The sequence below is a fragment of the Carassius gibelio genome, chromosome B14 (assembly GCF_023724105.1).
Source record: "Carassius gibelio isolate Cgi1373 ecotype wild population from Czech Republic chromosome B14, carGib1.2-hapl.c, whole genome shotgun sequence".
In the NCBI taxonomy this organism is placed as follows: Eukaryota; Metazoa; Chordata; class Actinopteri; order Cypriniformes; family Cyprinidae; genus Carassius; species Carassius gibelio.
The window spans coordinates 22340005-22367229 of NC_068409.1; the positions used below are offsets into that span (position 1 = coordinate 22340005).

General features: G+C 38.1%; 1 protein-coding gene across 4 annotated transcripts in view; it reads right to left on the bottom strand.

The window, feature by feature from the left end:
- Positions 1-18751, bottom strand: part of atp11c (ATPase phospholipid transporting 11C) — a 72433-nt gene extending 53682 nt beyond the window's left edge. For 2 of the 4 annotated variants that reach the window (XM_052575301.1, XM_052575300.1), the window contains exon 1: positions 18173-18681. In XM_052575301.1, coding sequence (XP_052431261.1) covers positions 18173-18199 — 27 coding nt within the window. In that variant the 5' untranslated portion in view covers positions 18200-18681. Of the gene's footprint in view, positions 1-18172 lie in introns of all 4 variants that reach the window. The other 2 variants (XM_052575302.1, XM_052575303.1) reach the window with 2 other exon arrangements.
- Positions 18752-27225: the final 8474 nt, after the last annotated feature.

The following is a 27225-nucleotide window of genomic DNA, read 5'->3' on the forward strand; positions in this document are numbered from 1 at the left end:
AAAATGCTAGATTCTGGTGACACTCTTTCAAAACTGCTTATTCAAGGCCAAACAATGGAGACCATGCAGTGCTTTACTTTTACATTTTGATTACTTTAACCAGTTTCTGTATTATCTTTTACTTGAATGCTACTGTTAAATGGACCTATTGTACCTAAAAACACTGTTTATTTCATTTGTGTCTTAGTTTTACTATAGACGTCCTTCTGTTTGACAATTGAATCTATGTGATTTTAGTCATATTTCCCTAGCTCATGCCCTCTTATCCTTTTAGCTTATTCAAATACTCTTCCTGTGGTTTTAATGTTTTTGTCTTGGTATCAGTCCAGTAGAAGTATTTAAATATTTCAGTCACGGATCATATCAAAGTCAAAATTTTGGCATCATGATTAGAATGAGCCAAAATCTTAGCAGAAGTAGACCTAGGTACTTTTCGCCTGCTGTTTTTTATTTTAATATTTCTTAATACTATGAATTCGTATATTCTACTTATCTCACATACAGTTTTTCACCTTTTATATAATAGACCCTTTTACAGTTGGTAAACAAGGTGACGTATTTGTGTGGGCGGGGATTAGCTGGAGGTAGAAAGATTCCCCTCAACACTTGAACAAACGGTAGTTAGCGAGTTTTCTTAGCTTGTTTTTTTTAACAATGGCTGGATAAAATCTGAATATATCTGCTTTATCTGAATATTTAAGGTAACTCACTGTCCGGGACCGCGATAGTTATTTGAAAAAGTTAACTTTAACGGACGGAACCAGACTGGTCGACCCGTACACAATCACTCATTGGATGGACGATCTGACAGGATTAACGTTACCTCCGATTGAGTGGCTTGACATCAACACTTACCTGATAGAGAAACCGAGCGTATAAATCCTTAGACGCGTATAACTACGTACTGAATGGTCACGTACAAGACTTAAAATACAAAGATATAACAGACGAGTTTTGTGTTGTACGATCCGAAGTTTTGCCTAGCCAGCGCCAAGGACAGAAGACGACCATGTATCAGGCTTGAGTCATTGTAAACAGAGGAAACAACTACATCTTGACGACGAACTGCACTTGCATGGCTGGTTGAGTAGCTAATATCAGATTAGAAAGATCACATTTCATATTGAATTAAAATGGAAAAAGCACTTTTGTTGTTAACAGTTATGCTATCTAACATGATGTTGTGTTAGTGATGTTGTTGTGTTAGCTATGATATGAGATGAGCAACAAGATATCAATTAGTTTCATTTTTTAATTTCAAATTGCCTGTTCTCCGTCGATTCTGGCAACCAACAACACAACAAGACGATATTTTAAGCTCCTTGTGTAGCCGACCCTGTGTTGGTTTGTATCAGCCGCCTCCAGTTTTCCGTTTGTTTTGCCTCCAGCTAGCGCCGTGACGTACCTGTGATGTCCGCGCAAAAGGGGTCTATAGGGAAAGATGTAATATAGGATATGGAAACTGAAAACATTTTATGCTAGAAATGGTTTAAATAAATTGTTGGATAAATGTTCCTATGAAGTAGACAAAATGAGTTGTTAAAACAAATGTATTCAGATCTAAAAGTAAGCTAAGAAGTACTTCTACAATCTTGTTTGTTCATTTATTTTCCCAAAATGGTAGCGGTGCGTTAGAACATGCCAGTGGCTCAACCAAAAGTGAGCTTTGCATCCAAATGCAGGAAATATCATCATATTAGTCTTGTCAACAACAATTTTCATTAAAGTATCTGAGGGATTCTTTCTCAGTTCTCCTTGACTAGAGGTCAAGTCAATAAAACGTGGCACAGCTTACCCCACTCTCTGCTACTGTCTAAAGCAGTGAAGGATCAATAACGCAAACACTGTTTGCTCGTTCAAGAACCGACGCAGCTGCCACAGAATAAACATGACGTTAGGGGATTGAGTAAAGCATATCATTACTATATCAAATTAGACTTTAAAGACATCAAGTTTACATGGATTCAAGTAAAGCACAGCAGTGGTCTCAGCATGCTGTGATTTCAATGGAAACATAAAGCAGCATTCAGACTGTGCCAGCATTACAGCTGCTGACCACTTGCTCAGATGCAGACGGCTCACCATGTGTTTGAGCCCAACACTCACATCAGAAGAAAGCAGGAGCGTGCTATGACTGCAGACAACTGCCTAGTTCACCTTATAAGAGGAGCCGTTCCTCAATAAATGAAAACTGGTTCAATGTTTACACTTGTTCATGTCACTTCAAACTAATTTATTTAGGGATGCACCGAAATGAAAATTCTTGGCCGAAACCGAAAACTGAAAAAGAGAAAACCAAGGCCGAAAACCGAAACCGAAACCCCGAAATAAATTATGCCAATTATTAGTACCATTGCATTTATTGCTATGACCGTGTACTAACTTTACTAAAATTAAGACATTGCAATTGCATAAATTAATATTAAAGTTTCAAAGATAATTACAATTACATAACATAAAAAAAACATAAAAATACATAATTACAAATGATGTAAATATTTATTAAGCACATTGCAACAATGCACAGTATAAAATTAAATTCAAACTAAAAATTTATCCCACTCATGTGTATATTTAATAATAATGTACAGGCCTACTGGCTGCAGAAAGGTTTTTAAAATGAACAGTTCTCTCATAAAAACAAAGTGCATTTAGGTGAAGTGCATTTGAAATTTTTCTATGTAGGACTAGAAAGTGCATCACTTCTCCAGTTGACAAGACTGTTATCACTTCTGGGGATAGGGACTTCAGACAGATAACCATCTAGCTGTTGAGCAGTTGAGCTTCTCATCTGCCTGACATTTGAGAAATATTTGAGAGAGTGTATTTAAATAGGGCCAGGGCATAAATGAACATTTTTATCAAATTAAAGCAGAAATCTAGCAGAAAATCTAGCATAAATATGGCTACAATCTGATATTATACATGTATATATGTTTGTGTGTGTGTATAAGAACAAAATAGCCAACGTATTATTATTATTTGAGGCACTTTCTTGCAGAATTCCACTGAACATATCAGACAACGATGGTGCATGCCACTCATCTGGTGCAGAGACCAGTCTTTTTTTCTGCGCTCTGATCTGTCTCCTGCACTTGGCGCTTCTCCGTCTCCACGCGGGTTCATCCAGCGCGGCCTTGATCATTTCTCGTGCGCGCTGACTTATTTCCGCATCCAAGTAATGGTCTTTATAACGCGGATCAAGCACATTCGCGATGAAGTGCAGAGGATCCGAAAAGATCTCAGTGAGACGTGTGCTAACAGACTCTATAAGACTGTACTTTTATTTGTTTTTACTTCGTGGTCCGTCTTAATCTCTTTGTTAGGAGACGTTTTAGTGCTGCGAATAAAGGAATACGAAGAGAATGTTCTCACTGGTGTTAAGTGAATGTCGCGGGGAGCTCGTGGTCTTTGCTATGCAGGTGCACGTCGCGGTTTCTGTTTGCGTCATCACAACATTTCGGCCGTGTTGTTTCGGTGATAAAAGTCTATCGGCCGAAAACCGAAAAGGCCATTTTCGGCCGAAAATTTTCGGTGGCCGAAATTTCGGTGCATCCCTAAATTTATTGCTATTTTTTGTTTGATCATAAAAAAAATTATCTTTTAAAAAATCTTTACATAGCTGCAAAAAGAGGAAATTAAGCAGATAGCTCATCCAAAAATGAACATTCTCTCAATTATTGACCTTCATGTTGTTCCAAACCCGAAACACACACAAGCGTCCATGTTTTCTGAATATAATGTGTTAATGTGCTGATTAGTGTATATATTTAAATTACTAAAAAATAAAATTTTATCATATCAAGCGATCATATCTTTTTACAAGACTTAAAAAGTTACTCAATTCATACGCATTCGTTTTACAATGCTTTTTGGATCTTTTAAGGTTCAGTTACCTGGACTTTCAATGAAAGAAGAGGAACCCCATTGAAAATGCCTTAACATGAGAGAGAGAGAGAACACAATGAATTTGAAATATGCTTTCAAATCAAACAAGTCAAGATCATTCAGTTGATGAAACAAAAATTATTTTAAACAATTATTAACATTCAGCAATTAACTTAAGGAAAGTTTGACATATGGGCATTTGTAAAAAGACCGACAAAAGGCATTTGCTTAGACCACATTTAACCATTAAGTCACATTCAAATTTATTTTAATTATTATTAAGTAAATGTGTGTGTGTTTAATAGTCTGCATTTTCACACAAAGCTACCTTTGATAAATGGACAATGCAAAGATTGCACAGTCATGGCTCATGATTTCCACGCCTATTTTTGCTTTTAAGGCTTTATATTTTATTTCCAGGTAAAACAAATGAGGCTTCCTGACAAAATTGCCAAGCTGAGCTGCTCCTGCCGCCCAGGCACCTGGAACTGTAATGAATATTCTGATGAAACGTTTTAAAGTTGCACAAAAACACAGAGTCAGCTTCTGATGGAGTAACTCTCTCAGCAAATGATTGATTGCATTGCTGTTGAGCAATGGGAGGAGAAATGGTCTGTGATATATCACTAATAAATACACTTCCTGAACCCTAAGCTGTTGCACCTCACGTTCAGTGTTTCTCAGCAGTAAATAAAGAGTGGATCGAAAGATGAAAGAGTGATAGCATGACCTCTATCCACCACACTGCGGTGCATGCAATAACAGCTGAATTAACAATTGATTGCTGTAAATCATATCATTTCACTCTGTGTTCAGCAGAAAGGCATGCTTCAGTTATAATTAGCAGCACTTGCTAAGGCAAGCATCACTATTACGACTGCTAATACTTAGGGATTTAAACACCTAAATATTTAAGTCTGGTAAATATTACAGAAATTAAAAATACCTCAAATCGTACGGCTGTTGTATTACTTATCTAAGCAACTTGATCCATGATTTTTGCCTGGCAGATATCAAAACGATGAATGTGTCATATCTATTCACCAAAATGAGGAAAACATGAGAATTTGGAGGTAGGCTCTGCTTGACTTGGACCAGCAGGCAACTACCTAGCAACCAGCCACACTCTTAACTGCATAGCAACCTGCTAAAAACCACTATGAAGACCTTAGCAAACACCCACAAGACCACAGCATTATGGCAAAGACTTCTACACAGGCAAGCAACACATATAGCACTTTGCATAATACACATTCTCAAGTGTTTGTACTACAGAACAGAATCACGTTGGGCCGAGAATGTGCGATGGCAACTGTGAAGAACGTACTTGCAGAGGTGAAGCGCTTCGATTTGGCTGTATGTGACAGATACAGTGTTCAGAAATGCATATAATTTCACAACAGCGAGCCAAAATCTGTTCTATTTTTAAAACATCCTCCAGGCCGCATCGGAACAGGCAGCGAGCCGCAGTTTGGACACCCTCTGAGTTTAATTAATAATTAAGTAAATGGAAAGAGTACAGCCCCAGCTGTAAATCTACCACGAGTCGACTGCCCTTGAGAAGGGATAGTGCAAGAAACCAGTTAAAAGCTTCAGACTGAAGAGATAACTGCTGCGCTGACATCACACTTACAGTCCGCATGAAGGCACATGGGTAGGGTTGGGAACCCAGAACCGGTTCTGTTTTTTTTTTTAAAAGAACCGGATCCGTGAGCAATTTCTAAGTTTCGGTTCCGAAAACAGTTCTGGTGCGACACGTGACCAAGTGTGTGTTCTGATAATTCGCCGTTTCTCGTAAAGCAGGTCACAAACCAAATAACAGAAACGCCAGCCTGCCTCTTTAATAACTGAGCACATTGTTTCCAATGACGCACACTCCACAGACTCTCCACACCGCATTGTGTCTTTGACACGTTTCCCACGACTGTACATGCGTGGCTTTACGGAGTGTGCATACATGGTAAGAAGTATAACAGTTTATATTTCATTAATTTAGGGAATTGAACAAGTGTCTCAGCCCTCAAGGGACTATTTGGCCAACCAGCTTATTCATGCTTGAAAAGCTAAATGTTATTGATACTGTAAAAAACATCAACTTTGAAGCACATGCTGTTTGATGGACTAGCATTACTCAACATTACTTACTAGCTTCCAGCAACACTACATTCAGTGAAGGTAAAATAGTAAAAAAACAATCATTTAAATGGAACCGGAATCGGAACCGGAAATTTTCTAATGATTACCAACCCTACACATGGGAGATCTGAAACTTGTTGAAAGAGGTTTCTACGGTCTTATAACCACAACTGAACTTTTTGGCTATCAGACTAAAAAAATTTTACTTTTTGGTACAAAGTAATACGCATTATTGTAACACACCTTCATGAAGCATATTACAGGGAGGCTTCTCATCAGAAGCCTCTTAGTGTAAGCAAGGTAAATTATAAAAAGGACATTTCATTTTGAGTTTTAATTTTGGGTTTTACAGAAGGTGACAAGGCAAGAATTTGTTTCACTGAAAAGACGATTTCCATACAGTGCACTTCCTCATTCACTTGCCTGAGTGGATGTACTTTTTGCATTTCAATTGGGTCATCTTATAAACGCCCAGGTTCTTCACCTTTTCTGAAAACCTATACGAACCAGATTCCCTGAATTACATAAAAACACAAGACAAGCAACATGACAAACAAAGTGGCTTATTTACAGTGCTATCCCACCACTGACATTCAGAAAAGCAGGCAATCTATACTAGAAAATAGGGCAAGAAGGCAAGACATCATAGTGACAGTGACAGCTTAAAAGCAGAAGAACAGGCTCAAGTCGAGTGTGAATGACTGTGTGAACAATGAGCTTCTAAATACTCCTGAAAGAAGATGTCAGCAGAGATCTCGTGGCCCAGGGCTGATCTGGGCAGATGCTACACGTGACCAGCCCACTCCTGTAGTAGCAGCCGCAAACAAATGGTAAAACAAATGGTCTACTACTGACTTTGCATACTAATTTGAATATTCAAAATTGCAAGGATGCTATTTCTGAGCGGCCAAACGCTGACAGAGGGAGACACTGGTTGCCAAAGGAACAAGACTGTTGCTACACTGAAAAAGGACCTAGTAATTAAGAGCACTCACATGGGGGGGGAAGAAAAAGTGAACTGAACGCTTAAAATAACTGCTCGGATTTAGAGACTTGGAGTAAAGTGTAAGGGGCTTTGTGAAGGCTGTATTAAACCATACTACACCCACTCACTGCTCTCAGCTCATAACCTGATGCTAACAGCAGGGCGAAGTTGAGCGGGTCCAAAAGGGCATGTTTTTAGAAATCCAAACCACTCTCATTGGGCAGAACGGAGTTAGTTAACTCCTAAAACCAACAGGAATTAGTCGTAAGGATCAATAATGGCTTCACAATTCCAATTTCAAATGCTCTTTAAAATACATTGTTTCAAATCTGCTTTACAGAAAAACATCTTACATTTACAGTATATTGTTTTTATTTTAAATCTATATTACATTTATCATTTAACATGTATTTTAAAACTATTTAATTCCACTTCATTATTTAAAAAATAATAATAATCAAATGTTAGGACAATAGCTGGAATATATACAAATTGACATAACACAACATAACATAATAAAACAGAAATTATCTGTTTTCTGAGTTGCACTGGCATTTAATAATATAAAATAATAATTTAAATAATCACAAAAAATAGTATAATGTAATATAATATAACATAATATAACAACATAATATTATATATTAAACTAATGGTGTAAATGATGGTACACATGATAGTTTTTTTTTTCTTTCACTCTCACTGATACTATCAAAACTCTCATGAGTCATTCATAAAATTTCAATAAAGCTGACATGTTTAAAATGCCAGGGGCAGAATTCGGAACAAAATTTACCAGTGCCCTAGAAGAAAGTCGCACACTTTTTTCACATAGGACAACTGTATCAAAAGATCATTGGACATGTGTAGGTTCCTGCATCTCTGAACTGTAATAAATGATGTGGGCAGCACTCACGGTGCCGGTTCTGCGCTTTACAAAAGTAAAACGCTCAAGCTTAAAGCCAAATAAAAAAAGCTGTCTGGCTACAGTTACACTGAAGTTACGCAAGGCAGAGCAGAGTTCCCACAAAACATAGCCAACATTATTTCGACATCAAGCCTACATTTGCATAGCTAAATTAAATAAACAAAAATGTGTCTGTTACAGAACATCATTTAGATCGGATTTAGATTGAGCTTTCATGGACAAAAAATGAAATACATCAAGTAATATCAACATCTTCAGCCTTTCATTAGGACTTCAGCTGCTGCTTCTGCACGTTCTGCGCATTACCAGGTAATAAACCTGAATAAAAGGCTTAACCACCATCCTTCATTCATCACATTTTACACTGGTAGTAGTCGCCATGGAGTACAGCAGATCCCACAATGCCTTGACTCCCAAGTCTTTTATTCTCCATCATGTGCAGAATACAGGGTGGCACCAGGAGGATATTAATAGCATCACGACACGCTGAAGTGAAGACTGGTAGTGAGAGAAGTGTGAGCAGCGGTGCAGCAGTAGACACTCTGTACTGTGGCCTGGCCTATATTAACATGGCCTCACTAACAGAGAGAGATGAGAAAAGGACAGATGCAGAAAAAGAAAGTAACTAAACTACATCCGGGGATTCTGCAAGTCGCAAGATCAAATGATGTGTGAGATGAGTTTTCACTGATGGCTTTCAGCAAGTGATGAGAATGCTGATGGCTTTTTATTTTGGTTTCACTTTTTGACGTAAATTATATAAAGAAGTGTTCCCAAACGCTCACCGAAGACAAGCCTGTTCTTGCTCTGAACTGCAAGTGAAAAAGCAAGTTGCTTGGCTCAAGCCCAGTTCTCAGACCGAATCTGCAGAGACATGTGAGATTACGGAGGGATGTGAGAAAGGTGAAAGTTTAAGGAAAAGCTGAGGGAGAGAAAACAACAGGAAGCCATTGTGCTGTTGTCTGCACAAAGAGAATGTGACTTGTGATGACAGCTTGCTGTCAGTGAGGCTGGAAACTTGTTTATTAACTTAACTGAGATAACCGTCATCATTACATTCATTAATCATCATTACACACATTATTACACTTCAAAGACCACATGAAAGCAAACTTTAAGACCATTTACTTTTTTTAATGTACCTTGTAGTAAATGATTTATCAGGTCCCACAGGTGGGGGAAATTAGGTACTAAAAACATTACTGTATTACTATTCTCCTTCAACTATTTGAATCTGATTGGTCAGTTGTGAGATGATTTGCAGTTAAATATTTGTGTATAATGACTGATTCTATTATAAGTTAGTTTCATTCTCTTGTACTGCTAGTTCTCTACACACATCCTTTCCTATTCACTTACTAATCTCTTTTTGTAGTCATGTAATAAGCATTAAAAATGTACAGTCAGCCAATCATTAACAAGAAAAAACTCTGACAGTGTGAATTGTCCCATACATGTATCAGCATATCGATATTGATCTAATCAAAAGTCCTGTTCCTCACTATTTGCCTCTGAATATTCTCGAAGGTAAAGGAGCTGTGAATGCAGTTTCATGTTGTATTTAAGTACAATTTACAAGAGATATGAAACACGCTTTTCAACTTGGTCTGCAATAGGGCTGGGCAATATATTGAATATTAGCGATAATATTCTTTACTAAAAGAACAAGCCGAATGTCCAAAAAAAGGAGACAACATGTTATTGCAGACTGATCTACACGGCTCTACTGATTGCATTTGTACTGGCAACAGGAACTCTGAAGCAGCTTACAGTAGATACTCGTGGAGTGAATATTTTAATCTGCTCATCTGCCCAAAATACCCTATTAATGGCAGAATTTTCAGAAAACAATAATATTGACAAGACAAAATGATAATGATATTATGAAATTAATTAAACTACTGAAATCATAAAGTTGATCCACCACTGGAACTTTACCCAGGAACTAGGCACTTTGGGCTGGTACTCGGTGTGTTTCCACCGCAGGAACCTGGACCTAAATAAATTTCTGGGTAAAAAATTGCCCCTCAGAAAGTCCCTGCTCCCAAGGTAGTACTTTTTCAAAGGCCCAAAACTTTCGGGGCGGGACTTGGGTACTGAGCATGCTGATTCGGTTGAGTTCAGGCAGCATTGTGATTTTAACAAACATTTATTCATATAATTTTGAAAATATCACTGTCTTTGTGTAATGAAACGTAGTTTTAAAAGTATTTCGGGTGAGAATGCAGTTTTCTAAAACTCAAATATTCAGTTTATTCATAAAGACAGCGCCTATTTAAAAATGTGTTTCACCGATTTCGGAGACCATCAGCTCCACGCGATCAGTGGGAGCTCAGTGCTCATGTATACTTCTAGAGCAGTCTCACGTTGGCTAGACCTTCTCATATGTGCTCTGATGTCTCTTTAGTGGTTCAACGTCAAATATAATTAGTTTTGGGTAAATCTAACAGGTAATCTTTGGTCTTTAATTAATCTATTAATATGTTAAAATGGAAATAAAAAGGAGGCAATACCGTTTGATATCACAAAGTCCGAACTAACGAGGATGCCAGTCAGAAATTTGCGTACTTTGTATTGAGAAACGGGCACAGACCTAAGTCACTAGACTATATTTGCCTAATCTTCAGGGTACTTTAGACTCTGGTGGAAACACAGAAAGCAACAGTTCTGGAGGGAAAAAAGTTCCTGGTACAATAGTTCTGGGTAATTTCAGTGAAGACGCGACTTATGCTGTATGCTATACTATAATGGCATAAATTTACACATACTTAATTAAAAATCCAATTGCAGTAAACTGGGAACTGACCCACTTGAGCTAAAATGGTTGAACACTGGTAAACTAAACTGCTCTGCCAGCTGGTTAACTCATTCAAAACCATTTTAACATATATAAGATTAAACAGACAATAAAATGAATGCACAAGTTAATTTGAAAAAAATAATGTGCCAAATAAAATATTCACTTTGTAATGGGTAAGAATTATTGTATAGCCAGAAAAAGGTTTCAAAAAAAATTTCTTAAGGACAACATCTCAAATCCTCACATCTAAAAGAAAATATATGAGAACATTACAAAATGACTACTTTTAAATCTATAGTGCAAAAGATTGCATGTATGCAATAGAGAACTCTCTCTAACTAACATGTCAGAAGGACAATAGCACCATGGCTTTAATTTAGGTACTATCATGTCTCCTTTGCACGTTGCGTCTTTGGATAAACCAATCAGTTTGACTGCACTGTGGCTTTAATCCCAGTGAGAGAGAAAGGGGGGAGGGGCAGAGAAAGGAGTGACGGGAAAGAGGGAGTCGTTCTAGCTACTGTTTAACATTGGATATTTGCATCTAAATGCTGACATATCGAAAGAAATCTGCATCCCAGCACTATACATTTAGCATCACTGACTGTAATTACCGTTCAATTAATTACAGCAAATTGTGTTTGAAGGGACAGAGAAAAAGCTAGCTCTGTCGAAGAGCGTAACAGCAAAAGCAAACTAATATACGTTACGAAGCACTCAGGTTGCTGAGGTGGCAAGCTGTTTGAGCTCCAGGGCCACGGCTCCACTCACAGGCACCGGTGAGCTGAGTAAAGATTCATTTCTGTCCTTGCAGTGGACTGATGGGAAAGCTCCAGCGTGGGCTCATCCAGTTCTCATCAGAGCCCGTTATTTAACCGGCAACTCCAAGTGTGTGTGTGGGTGTGCATCAAGGCCGTGTAATAGATCCTTTTGCTTTCGCTGGTATAAGTGGAAAGTCTCTCTTTTTTGCCTACAGAAGCAAAAGTACCAAAAAACACTAAGTCACACTTTCTGTTTCCCTATCACAGACTTACACTTTTCATTATTCTCTTCACATTGCTGCACAAGTGCTCTTGGGGTATTGCTGGTAGCTAGGGCACAACACAGAGAATCTCAGGATGATGCTTTATAAATATATGGATGACAGGAATGCATTTCAAGTCCACAAGCCTTGGTGACGAAATACAGCTGGGAATGGAGAAACGCTGTGAGAACTTTAAAAACGAGCCACGTAAATTATTTAAAATGACAAACTGAGAATTCAGCCTTGCTTTTAGAGATAGTCCCGGATGCTCCATCTCCAACGCCCTCGCTTTGGCAATCAGCCTCTGAAAGCCTGTCTATTATACATGGAAGGTAACAGAGGGATACTACAGGTAGATCTGCACATGCACTTCCATTGCCTGGTCTGCTTTCTGCACAGTCTTCTCTCACCTATCCTGACTCTGATGGGATGTAGGGTTCAGCCTTGTGCGGCTGGCTGCGTTTTCATTATGGGTAGTTGAAGTGCAATGAGAGAGAGAGATCAAGAGAAAGAGCGAGAGGGAAAGAAGTGGTAGTCAGCATAAGCATTTCTGTCTGCCAGCCAGTTCGGGAGGGACAAGACAAATGGCAGCAAAACGGAGCAGGACTCTAATCAATATGTGGCTCTCCTGATGAAACAAGGCCAATAAATCACTGGCCCAGGCAGGCCAATGTGGTCCCCTCACCCACTTCGCACATACCCCGAAAAGCCCATCACACCATCTACATGGTTATCATTGGTATAACTACTCTGCAACAGGTGGTCAGTGACGATTAGGGGCTGTTTGTGATGTCAGGTGGTTGATCTGCGATGGAGCTTAAAATTCCAGCTGAGGAGCATTTCTAGGCGGTCAAAACAAATTAAGTCAGATATTCTTCCAGTAATACTATAAGATGGTGAGAGTACAAGGTCACTGATCTAACACAAAGAGCAGCTTACACAAAATACCAGGGACAAGGCTATAGCTTATCTGTTTTAAATATATGGTGAACTGCATTTTCAAAGCATGAGCTGTGCTGTAAAAATATAAAAACCCAAATAATTGTTCATAATTGTTAAGCACTTCCAATTCTAATATAATGTACAGTAAGGCTGGACTTAACAGAAACTGGTTAACAGTTGTCTCTAAAATTTTAGTAGTTAGTGCTACTTCCAGGGGAAAAAAAGCTCTCAAAACCAATATGCTATTGAAAAATTACTATTTAAAAAAAATATATTTTAATAAAAAAATATTATCAAATTTAAAATAAAGGCATGAGTATTACTGGAGTATAAAGTATTACATTTAACATTCAGAATTTAGGGTGAAAAAATAAATGGTTAAATAATTTGCATTTACTGCATGATTACTAAATATAATCAACTCCATCTATACTGACTTAGTGCTGTCTGCGGTTAGACGGAAAAGCAGACTTGTTACAATAAATTAGCCATTTCTCTTTTTTTAGGCCTAGGCATGTTTCACAATCTTTTTTTATTTGTGGTAAGAAACCTGCATATATTCTTTTAAGTGCACATGTTGATCGTTCACAAAATTCACACAGCTTTACAGCATAAATTGTTTCAGAACAGAGCGTAATTCTGCACTGCAGCATGTAATATTATCAATATGCTTCTATGAAGTAAAATGTGAAAAAGGAGTTTACGCTACTATTCAGTAGTTTTATGTATGTAAGATGCTATGCTTTTTTCAAGAAGTCACTTAGGCTATGTTCAGACTGCAGGAAAATGTGACTCAGCGTTAACACTTACACACTCTAGATGAAGACGTGTGAAACAGAATCTAAAGAGCTTATTAAATTTATCTTGAAGAGCTGTAATGACCCCACTTCTTAGCTAACATGGTAGTTCATTTTCAAATAGGTTCTTAAGCTTTATTTCAAAATGCAAGACCTTATGCACAGATTCAAAGGCAACACTTATTATCTGATGTCCCCCTGTGTACATTCGCAACCTACTGGGTTTACTTTACACCTCGTAAAGATGGGCATTTGACAGATCACATGCACACAGCCACAGTGCCTGGGGAGTGAGCACTCCTCACAGAGCGTGCACACACACACACACACGCATGAGTGTTGGGTGAGCTGTCTGACAGCAGCTGCTTTCCAACAAACCTGCACACCGGGTTCCCTGAGGCCGGCGGCTTCTGTTTATGATGCTCTCCTGCATCACCCGGACACCCAAAAACATCCTTTGTAGGCACAGCCAGACAGCCGACTGATTAGCAGCTTGGACACAGCACAGAGGAGGCAGCAGAGTGGAGCAGGACGGAGCGGCCCTTGCATGACAGTACAGCTGACCACTCGGACATAGCAGGGACAAGACAGCCAATCACGAGGGGTACTGAAAGCCCTGTTTGGTTTTAAATCTCAGCACTGTTGAAAGAAATACCATAGAAACTCATGTAAAATTATCTCAGCAGTTGCTTATAGCAATGGGACGTCCTTAAAATTTGAGTACCTTGCTTGTAGTACACAAAGGAAAAAGCTGCATGATGAACATGCAAGATTTCAATATGCCAGAATTCTGTGGGACTTGTGCCAGCAATAGTGCTGAGGGACACTGGTTAGTTTTAAAGTCAACATGAAATGAAAATGCACTACATATTTTTGTAAATGCCTATTACAGATCTTATTGGTAACATCGTCCATGTATAGGCTTAATTATTTTTTTTTATAAAATGTCATAACTCAATCTTCCAATGAAAACACCATCTTCTTGGTGATGTATGGCAGTCTACTATCATTTAGTCTGCTTTAACTCCGCCCCTTTCTTACAAGCTTACATTCATTTGAGTGCAACATCCACATCTCAAATTCAAAAAGAATAGAAACAATTCCTCAACATTTTTTTTTTTTTTTTGATAACCAATTTCACTGAGATGTACGTCACAATAGGGAAGAAAAGATCTGTCACTACTTCCACTGGAAAACAGCAGTACAATACAATTAGAAAAAAAGATGCATCTTGATGGGAAGTGTGGTTATTTCCTAATTTCCCTGTAGTACATATTCTCCCACCCACACTTTCATGTTTTTCCTGTTGTTGCAGCTGAAAAAAAAAATCACAATAAAATGAAAAATATGGTAGAAGGGAAAGACAAACATCCCACGGATGTTTCACAATATCACTAAATGTATTAAAAAATGATTACAGATGGTGAAAAACTATAGAAAATGGGGGAAAAGGACATTTGCAGTGTTCTTTGGGTAAGCCATGGTTAATAATCTGCACAGCACCATCTTCAGATCTCCTCAGGGGTTTGCTTCAAAGAGGCAAAGTCTTTCCTAAGAGGGCATCATGCGCACCAAAGGAAGCTCTGACTTCACCATTAACTGGTGAAGAGGAAGGACCTGTGAGAAACCGTCAAAGAGAAGTGACAGCGCAACAGAGACATCCAGTCAAACAGGGCCTGATGTACATTAGATGTGTCAACAGCTACTCTGAAGTCTAACTGAAACAAATAAACCCTGACTGTTCTGAGAACTTCTGTAAATGATACGGCTGCATGATTAATCAAGGTTAAAGTATGATTACAATTTCTGCTTCTCATGATTAGGCAATATTAACCAACACTGGTTATCTATCTTGAAAATGTATCTCTAAATAGTTGGTATTAGTAATTTAACCATTATTGTGCAGCTCTAATATAGTCAAGGCACTACTCAACACATGAGAAAAGAAACCTTTGAACAAACTCTTGCATTTCCCTAAACTACCTCTGCACTCACCCGCAGAAACAAAAAGCAGGCTTTTCTGGAAAACGAAGCCTTTCATATCTATCTATATTGTTTTCCCATCTTTACAAAACAGATTCAAACCTGAATGCGATCACATTTTCCTCCAGACCAGCAGTCAAGACACAACAGGCCACTATCTTCAAGGAGTGAGAGGACAACAAAAGCACCTAGATTTAGCATTCCTGTCAGAGAACTACAATCAAAGGTGCATTGCTGTAGCAGCTAACACAATTTTTAATGCACATCAAAACAGATTGAGATTCCCACTCGTATAGTTTACACAGACCTTGACTTTCCAGTAAACAGTCGTCCATGTTATCGGAGAAGAACGTATTGAAATGAGATGCTGTAATAACAATACTGTCAGCATCAGTGAAAACAGGTATGGCGGGAACGCAAACTTTATTTATGATTCCTACAACAAAAAGAAAAGCCCATGGCAGGGCAAGAGAATATGCTGGTTTGTGTAACATTAAAAGACCTGCGGAAATATATCGGAGCATGGTATCCTTATATTGGTCTATTACTGCTGGTATCTATAGCGCACATACTGCCAGCAGCACCATTTAACCTAATGGCACCAACAGGTTATGGGAGAGTTATACTATAAAAAGAGATATATGGCCCAGCATAAAAAAGGAACCTATGTGACTGACCAGTAGAGATGTGGACATTTACTTATTGGTCTTAAGGTAGCCATGAATAATTAGGCTGGTTTTGGGTTCACCTGAATCAGAAATCAGGTAGCGGGGTCACAACAAAACACCATCATGAACATCTGAGTGTAATGGATTATCAAAATAACGTATACTATACAGGACAGAGACTTGGTTCTATGCATCAGTTGTTGATATGGGGGATTCAGTCCAGAATGAAGGCAGATGAATGTTAGCTTGCAGTGACCGGTTTAAGCTGACTAAAAGGACTGGAGAAGTCCAGCATACATCAGTTATCCAGTTCTGACATTTTAATTAAAACATTTTGAATGTTTTTTTTGTTTGTTTTTTTTTTAATCACACAAAATCTGATTCATTTGTCACAATAAGATAGATAACATGCATTAAGAAAATAAGAATGAAATTTCATTTAATGTTGTCTTTAAGCCATTTACAGTGAATGCATTTGCATTACGAACATGAATGATGGGGGGGGGGCACAATCTAGGAACCTTTAATTAAACCAGACATAGTAATGCTCAACTGCGAGAATCTGCAAAAGACACATGGTGCGAACACGACATAAGTCTAGCACGTTTATATAAAAATGTTCTGTGTGAAGTGCCTAAAACGGGATGAATTTAAAGACATACAGGGGGTTTTTTTGGATTAAGAGGTTGGCTGGTGAATAGCTACTTGATTAGTTGCAATCGTGATCTAGGAAGCCTCCTTTTATGCAAACTAATAATAATATCCGGTACATAAACTTTGAGGGGAATAAACCAAGATCTGGTTTATGCTAGTACAAGAATAAGCAAATGAGGATCTGGTATGCTCACACAGACCCAGAAATAACAAATGGTAAGAATAATATATTAAGCTAAATGAGCGGTTTCACCTTATACTATCAACACATTACAAGACAATCTCACACAGCCGTATTAAAGGCAGAGTGGTGTCATGATTTAATCTGCCTTATGTTGTTCCAACCCTGAATTGAATTTCTCTCTTCCATATAAACTTTCACTGCTAGTTTTTTTTCTTCATAAAATGACCGAATCAGTTATCATTCACTACATATTTTGTTGTTCCATGGAAGAAAGGCAGTCATGCAGGTTCCAAATGGCATGAGGGTGAGGAAATAAATGCTTATTTTGGGATGAACTATCCCTTTGAGGATATGGAGAGCATAGTGAATTCATTTGTAAGGGTGAATCACAACAATAATTGAAGCACAAAAAGGGAGGAATTTGATTACAAGTATTCCAACCAAAGGCTAAAACAGCCAAGACTAACAACAGGCTTCATCTTAAACCCAACATTAGACTTCAAGAGCTACTCCAAGAACTGCCAGGATGCTCTGCAATCATGTGGTAAGAGCAGAATTTCTGCATCAAGTGCCCAAATAAAGTTTGCAGCTAAAAGATTGCGACAGCAACGAAGGGCATTAGGAAATTAATTATTGGATTCAAGTACAGCACTTAAAGGGCTTAGCTTGCGAGACTGAGTAGTATTATTTGATTAGCGCTATCAGGAATGCAGTTCAACTTAAAAAAAAATTGGCAGGACACATCTGAACGATTATCTTCACCACAACAGAGACGTCGCCAGTGTCTCAAACCCAGCCTCTCCTCCTAACCCTAGGTAGACAACTCAAAAGCGTTTCAGACAACTATCAATCTCACACACACACACACACACACAAATAAATAAATAAATACAATTCACTGCTGCTAAAGCCCATAAATTGTTTTGAATCGCTAAATGTGATGGGTACGACTCGCTTTACAACAGCCGGCCAGTGTTAACAGGAAGTTGACTGCATACCTCAACTAATTACAGCTTTGGTGGTGTTGAGAAACTGAGCTTTCTGCATGGTGGCTTCCTAGTTTTTAAATAAGCGCTCCACTCATGCAGCATTTGAGATGTTTCGTCGACATGCGCTCTGTTCTCAGACTCAGGCTGGTCATTACATCTTCTTTAAAATAAAACACATAGAGTGCCATACATACCAATCGGTTGAGCCTCCTCCGTAACATCTTTAATTCTTCTGTCTTCTTTTTTTTTACCTGAAGACACTGTCGAGCAGCTGTTCCTTTTGTAGCAGCCAACTAACGTTACTTGCTAGTTGAGCTTGATGATAAGTAAGTTTGCATGTATGACGGCAAAATGCGCCCTATTTAGCTATCTACTTTCTATCCCGTTTCCCCGAGCTATATGCAATGCGGCGGTGAAGCTACATCGTTTCCATGTTAATTGAATCCTGTCCTCTCTAACCATTCGCATTCTCCTTTTTGGTTACTTTGCGCGGCGTTAGTCGCGGGAGCCCCCCACGCGCGGGGTTGATACAATCAGCGGCATCATGTACTCTGTGTGCCCTGTTGCTGAGCCTCCAAATAATTCACCGCATTCGCCTCCCCGCGATTAATAGTCTGCACGCGAGGGGGGGTGGGGGGGAGTCTCTTGAAGGTGCGGATTTCCACTCGTGTGCCGCTACCCCCTCCTCTCGTTCAGATTCCTGTCAAACACATTTTACTCTCCTAACGCAAGAGCCGCTACGACAACAAGCCCCGCCCCTCGGTGCCGTCATCACATTCCGCGGGTTTCTGGGAAATGTATTTTGGTTGGGTACTAATCTCTCTCTTTTTCTCTCTCTCTTTTTAAAATGTTTATTAACGTAACTAGTATACCGGTATTCTATTTGTAATGTTGATGTAATTTTCATTATAAGTTTAAAAGGAGCTACACTTTGTTTCATTTACTGCTGATAATTTTTTTTTTTTTTTTTTTTTTTGGTTTAGCAGTGTATCTTGTGACACATCATGGAAATTCCAGAATACATTGTTTATATAAATAACAAGGTCTAAGTTAATTATATCTAATAAAAACATGATATTTATTTGCAGTAAGCTACAGTATGTTGTTTAGTGTATGCTGTAGTATCATGTATCATGACTCAGTTAAGCTCAATCACTAAATGTGATATACAGTATATGGAATATAGTAGCTTCACATTATTTTATCGTATTTTTACATGCATTAAACCACCACTTTCTAGCATAGGCTATTTCAGGCTGACAATGTGAATCACTGTGTCACTGTCCTAAATCATAACAGAAAATCAGTCTACATAGACTACATGAACAATTAATAATACTACGTGTTCGTGTCTGGGATAAGATAAAATGCATTTTACCAGAATGATTGAATAATGGACGTCCTTGCTCACCCCTTTAATCACGTTCTCTGCCTGTTGATAGATTTTGTTATAGCACCACCATGTGGTTAATGTTTAGATTGCAAGCACGTTATACTGCATACAGTTTTTACCCATTAAAAAAAGAAACATTTAATAGTAAATAGCAGCACATTTGTGTGTGTGTGTGTGTGTGTATATATATATATATATATATATATATATATATTCCATATAATTTCCATTGCTCTATGCAGGCCTATTGGAAGCTCTATCTATCTATCTATCTATCTATCTATCTATCTATCTATCTATCTATCTATCTATCTATCTATCTATCTATAACTTTTATATTAAGAGAACACGTTAACACCTCTAGTTGTTCAGTTGAGGATACTTCAGTCCTCTTCTAAGTAACAGGGATATTGAGAGTATGATATATATTGTTAAAGTTCTAAAATATTATTTGGTTTATGCATAAACATTCCCAGTCACTAAACAACAAGAAATGATATAAAATTATATCTAAAATTATATTAAAAATAAACCTTTATTCAAAGTAAACTATTCAGAGCATATAAACCATTCAAAGCATGGTTCCTTATGGAACCTTATAAAAAAAAAAAGTTATACTTAGCACGAAAAAGAGTTCTTCTATTGTTGGTTTGTTTGTTTATTAAGTTTTTTACGCCATGTTACCATCATGGCTATTTACATGGCAAAAAGGTTCAGTATCATCCATAAGATTTACATTATATAAAACATTTCAACTTAACATAAGATAGAAAATCTAAAACACATTTAGGTGGTACATTTTCAAATATTCCATGCAAGCATGTTTCTGAATAAAAGCGTTTTCTAGCAGCATCACAAAATATTTACAATTCGACAAAATATGCTTAATAGTCAAAGGAACTTTACATGAAAGACATAAAGGAGGAGCTTCGCCTATTAATAAAACCCATGGGTAAGTCTTGAATGCCCCAGTCTACACCTAGTAAAGACAACTTGATCATGTCTTGATTTAAAATTTAACTAATATAGTTGAGCCACCAGAAGGTCGATGTATGTTTGGACCATATGCATTAAAGCTAAAACTTTTTCAAAGTAAAAAGGACTGTCTGGTGACAAATGAGTTTCTTGGAGGTTGAGAATCATAACTAGTCGTTGAAGTTCTGGAGTTCTTCTATTGTTACAAGCCAAGGAACACTTTTCTGGTACTGTTTAGAACCATTTTTCTTAAGAGTGGACCAACCACAACTACCTGTTACACCTTAGAAACTCCCTAGCAGCCACTCAGAATGTCATTGACATTGGCTACATTACATATATATATATATATATTTTTATTGTGACCTTTAATAGCCGTATTGTCCAAAAACATGCACACACATTCATTTGTTAATGACAGATGATAATGCATAATTTAATAATTGAGCTTTTAATTGTTTTCAATTATATAAATTTAATTTCCATGATTTGCTACTTTATCATCAGTGGAAAATGATATTAGGGCATTGGTTCACAGCCTATTTAAATTTTGAAATTTGCTATTACAAACGTAAGAAAAAGTAAAAACAATTTGAGTTTTTTGTTGTTGTTGTTGTTACTGTTGTTGTAACTTAGGGAAAAATGCTCAGAAGTTCATGTAAATCTCATAATCTCATAATTTGCACATGTTACATGCTGTTGGCCATCCATCCAGGGTGTCCCCATGGCCCCAGATGCTGAAATGGGCATCAACATCCCCGCAGCTCTACAGAAAACACGTGGTTTGGAGCATGTTGTTAAAGCAGTGTGCGACAGTATACTGTACAGCTGACAACCAGTGCACAAGAGAAATCACTTTCTCATGATAGAAAGCATTTTACTGTACAGCGATCTGTGTAATGCAGGTTGAGTCAATAATAACATTAATATCTTCAATTGTAAGTTGCTTTGAAAAAATCTGCTAAATTAATAAATGTAAATGTATTATTAAATGTACATTTGTTTTGATGGACATTTCTAGTTAATACTTTCTTTTATATATGACAGGGAGCAAAAAAAATACAATCAATTAAAAATATATAATATATAAACACTGCACCATTGGCTATATGCACTGTGTTGTATTTTCTTCTTTTTTCTTTGGTGCCAATGAGATACCAGGTTATTACAGTGTTTATTTATTAATATTTGTTATTATTTTCAAATTGATAGTTTTCATTTTAGTAATTTTGCTGTATTTTGTCATTTTATCCGTTTATATATACATACATACATACACACACACACACACACACACATACACATACATACATATATATATATATATATATATATATATATATATATATATATGCACATGTGTGTGTCTACATAAAGTTTTATTATTTTTATTTCAGATTTATGTTTTTTTAGTCATTTTAGTTTAGTTGGGAACAAAAAATGTGGCAAGGTGAAATAACATGTTTGTATTATTATTATTATTATTATTATTATTATTATTATTATTATTATTATTATTATTATTATTATTTCAGTAAACCTTTATTTTAAGCAACGAAAATGTTTTATGGTTTAGATAACTATAATAAACCTGGCATGAAAATATTTCAAGCTTCCCTGGTGATGTTTTATAAAAAGTAGCTCGAGCTCAGTAAATTAATCTGCAATACGTAATAAACCCACACGATGTCGCCCTAATGCAGTAAGTGTTGGCTCGGTTAATTATACACGGTTTTTTTCATTGAAGGTTCAAACTTTATACAGGCAACACTTTGCATCCTTAACACACTTAGTTTGCTGATGGAAAGCATAAACGTTCAGGGCTACAGAACAGTGTAGGAAATATGGTGAGCATTTTGTATATGAAATGTGTAACTGAAGCATTTTTGTACTTAAAACCTGTCTGTATTGTGATTGTAAATAGGCTAATTTTCTAAATAAATACACACTTTATTCATACCTTGATGACATCTGAGAACAATTGATAAGAAGTTACTTATTCAGTATAATTGTTTTTTAATGATTTTTATTTTCACTTCTTTACAAGGATGTCTCGCTGTTTTTGCTTTGTTTATTAATAGTTGCACTGATTCATTTAACTATATATATATATATATATATATATATATATATATATATATATATATATATATATATATATATATATATATATATATATATATATATATATATAACTTTTTTTTTAAAGTTGATAAGGTCTTTTGTGTGTTTATGAGAGCAAAAAGAGGCATTTACATCTGGCATTCCATCACTATCTCTTCCCATAGTGACACCGAGCTCTAGTCACTCTAACAAGTTGTTATTCTCCATGGACAGGACTTCCTAAAAGTTGCACGACTTCCTCAGACATCAATTTTAGGGGAGCCCCCTCACTTTCACTCCCTGTACGCATCCCTCATTCCCACACTCGGTCTTTGTCAGTAGTTCCTGTCCCTGGGCGAGGCGTGGTGAGGCGTGGGTCTAGGGCAACCGTAGCTGCTTTCATAGACACCTGCAGATTGGACAAAGGGCCGAGGGTGCCAACACCGAAGACAGATTGATGCTTTGTGCACAGCAGAGGCAAGCGAGGGACAGAGAGAGAGCATAACTTGTGTGTGCGCGTTGGTGGAAGGGGTGGGATTAGGGGGTTTATTGGGAAGAGCGAGGGTGGGAAGGAGGCCAGGGGGAGTTGCAGAGGTTGTCACTCCAGTCTGTGTGAGACCGGGCTTTAGAGGCCTCGGAGAGACGGACAGCTTTTGTGGGTTGCGTCGGTGCACAATAGTTGCACTTTAATGGGCGGTGAAGCTGGAGCAGGCTTTGGCCCAGGATTGAGGGGAGCTCGGTGGCTAGAGGGGGGAGATCTAGAGACGGGGGGCAGGGGGGCTGTTTTACTGCTTCTCTTAGAAGGGACTAATTCATGGGCATTGAGTCCGTCACTCGTTATTCATTGAATGTGCACAGTGCAGGAATGCAGCGGCATCAATTAGAATGTGTTAGCAGATAGCAAGGCGAAGAAGAAAAAGCCTGCTCTCCCTTTTGCTCACGGGACAACACAGGCCCACTATAGGAGGTGTCAGAACCACAAAGCCTTTTTGTGATTCTCTCTCCATTACATTACCAGTGCAATATGTAAGGTGGGGATTCTTTTGATTCAAATTAAGTGGAAAAAACACTAAATCCTATTTTTATTCAGCAAGGATAATGGTGTTATACTCTATAAAGGTCTTTAACTACTTATCTGTGGCTTAAAATCTCCCTGGCTCCCTTTCTCTCGTTCGGTCTCTCGCTCTCTGCATTATATTTATTCAGTGGCAGTGGGTCAAAGACAGACTGTTAAACAGAGTAGCTTGTAGCATTAACTGCCGCATCACTCTTAATTGTATATCAGTGGGTCAACAGTTTGTTGTGCTGTCCCCCTTTTTTAAAAAGAGGGTATGAATTAAAACAGACTCTTGTAAGCCATTGTCGGTGGTGTGCTTGCGCCGCCACTTCAGATACTTTGGGTCTTTTGAACAACGAGACCCTCTCTAACTTGCGGCATCCGAAACAAAAAAGCGGAAAGGCTAGAGTATACTTTGATGGTGGAATGTCTGGGTGATATAGTTCCATTTCGTTTTACAACCCAATGTGGAAACGTCTGCGCTTAAACTAATTGAGATGCCGCGTCATCCGTGATGGCAAAATACAATCGCTTTTGATTCACGTTTTAGGCTAAATCTAAATGAAACCAACTTGATGGATGGAAGCAGTTTTTACTTCTTTAATTGGCATTTAGGAACATACAGGGAAGTTTGGAGACGGCGGTTGCTGAATTAAAAGTACTAGCAGGATGTTTAATGTTCAATGTGCTCAATTGCATCATCCATTTCCTCATCATTCCCCCAAACAGAAAGATCCAGCTGGCACGTGTGCGCAAATGGATTTTGGGATTTTTTTTTTTTTTTCATTCTCCTCAGATTTAATATGAACTAACTAGGAAGAACCTCTCATAGCAAGGTGTTTGCTTGAATATGAGCAATTATGCTTCATTTGGAGCCAAATGAGGGGAATTTGCATCCACTGAAAGGAGCGCTAGTCTTAACTGTGCAGAAAGTGCAGTAAATTGGTGCAAACTGAGCAACATGCAGACATGCATCTTCAGTATAATTGTATAATTGTGGAATGACTTTAAATGCAGCCTTCCAATTAAACTTGCTTCTTCGTTGAGGCGAAAGGCAAAGGCACTGAGCCTTGATGGAAATCTGAGAATTGCCACATTGTAAAAATTGCTTCCTTCAAGGAGGATCATTTGCACCAAAATGGGAGATTTGGAATATGGACAGATGTCTTCACACATGCGGCGGAGTGAATTGGCAAAGCTGGCATTCGGTGAGAGGGAGGGAGAGAAATACGTCAAGAGAGAGAACTTCCTGCCTTTTCTGGCCCCGCAAAGACGCACGAACGACTTCCGACTGGAAAATGAGACAGATACTTGCGCTTGAGTGTAAACTGTCACATAAATGTAATCTAATTACTTCGGATGATTTTAGCTTGCCTTAAATTCACCTTTACATCGGTGCGAAAAAGAATATAGCTGTCATCGCCGGAAAGCTGAGAGCGCTGCTGTCAATGACAAATGAGCAAATGAGAGTGTGAGGGAATGAGAATTTGTGCAGTGCCAGTGGATGTGAGCGTACAATGGTCCGACTGCTGCTGTCTGCAGGGATCCAAACACCCAGGCCTCTGTCTGGATTAGACCCTGTTTCAAACAAAGGGGGGTTCAAGTAAACGGTTCATGAATGTTGATTAATTGATGCCATTTTTCTGCAGTGTGCCATGGAGATTTAGTTGGTGCCTCATCTGGGAAGTTGGGGGGGGTGGGGGGGGGGAGAAGTGGGTCAACTTCTAAAATGATAACCCGTTTCTTAGTTCAGTCTGGCCATTTTTTACCCACCCGAAATTGTTTAGAACAAAAGTTTCAGTCTAACTTTTGTTTCACCAGAACACAGGATTAAAAATAATGTGTCTAAATCGGTCTCAGGTTGAAGCCCACAGCTGATTTAGGAAACAAGGTTCACCGCCGAGGGTTCCCACGCTGGCGGTAGGTGGGCACAGGTGTCCTGGAACAACGTGAGGGTGGCCCAGGGCCTGAGGGGTGAAGCGCTGGCCCGTGGCCCGCCTCAATGTGGGGCTCCCAGGGGCCGGCTCAATAGGCTGGGTTCCACTTGATGGCGAGAGAAAGGGCCGTTTCAGCCACTGCCCAGCAGGAAGGATCTGCTTGTGGAAGACCTCTTTCAGGAGCCTCTGTTTGTCTGAAGGCTGTCACAGCAGATGAGTACTCAGCAAACAGCGTGAACAAGGATTTGAACCAGAAAACCAACAGAGCCTTGACAATATTGTGATTGGGGCTTGTCTCCTTAGAGGGGGCTGAATGGCCAATCGAGAGTAGGAACAAGTGTGCATTCAGAACGGGACGTGGATTCCTCATAGACGCTTTTCAGGACAGGGCGAGAAATCATGGCAGGAAACAGAGGACTGTGTGTGCTTAGGAGAGTCAAAAATCCAACAACATGTCTAATCGACAAAGAATCAAGCTAAGCCTAGATGATCCTCTAGACGCTTCTGTGTGTGCGTGTGTGTGTCAAATCTACGGTTTAAACATATGGCCATAAATTAACTGAAAAGAGATGATTTTGCTGAACTGTAGGGCATCCACTCACTTTAAAGATACTGACTGCTTAGATACTCTTTCACCTTCTAAATGAAAAAATAAATAAATATTGCAGGTTCAATATAAGTTCAGTCAAAAGCAGCAAAAACCTCTTCATTAATTTTTGTCTCTTTTTTTTTTGTACTAGAATTTTTTATACAGCATTTACATTAATTTCTGTTATGAGCTGTAACACTGTTTAAATGATTTTTGTACACTAATTTAAGGGTTTACGGCATTGTATTATCATAAACCCTAAAGTTAGATATAACTGTACACAAATAAGGTGTAAAAGTAAGCAAACAGGCCTATTGTTTACATCTTGTGGCTGTACTAATTGAAAAAGCGTTTCAGTGTTTTCAAATTAGCCTATTCACTTCCATTTTTAAATGTTATTTTGTGCTGTATCAAATAATATCACTGACTGAACAAATTTAACTTACCTGTTTAAATAACTGCTTGCCATCAGTTGAACTTGTTTTACACTAGAATATAGATTTCACATAATAACTGTAAGAATAAAACTATATTTTTCTCACTCAATACGTCTTCCGTCACAGTTCTTGACTGACATCTTCATTTTTTTACAACACGCGCTTTTTTACGCTAAACGAACGTAAAATAAACTCTTTTTTTACAGCGCGTAAGTAAACTATTTGTGACGTACAACGCGCATGAATATTTAATTAATCAAGCGCTGTTCGGTTAAATGATTGGCTGTTTGTTGCAAAACAAGTGTTGCTACATTTTAAATCCATATCGTTTGTTTCTGTGCTAATACTGCTCTGAAGCGAGATTGAATAACCCTGCATAATTTTAAAAGACGATAACTAGAGGTTAATCGCAGTGTGACCAATTCATTAATTTAAGGGTTCATTGTTTGTAATGAGATCTTTTTTTATGCATTAGAGAATATGATGCAAATAAAACCAATAAAAGCTGAGTTTAAAAACTGTGCTATGCAATTACGCTATTGTTTATGGAATGATATTTCTCTACCAACTTAACCTATTTATGCCATTGCGTTCAGGAGTTCACAGCTAACAGGTCGTGGGAAGCTTAGGTTCACTCTACAGCACTACCCTACACAGGCCCGAGCCCATAGCCATGACCTCTCTCCAGCCAGGTTAATTCTGATACCATAATCCCCTGTGAACAAGCCCAGCACTGCTGCTCTGAATCCTCACACC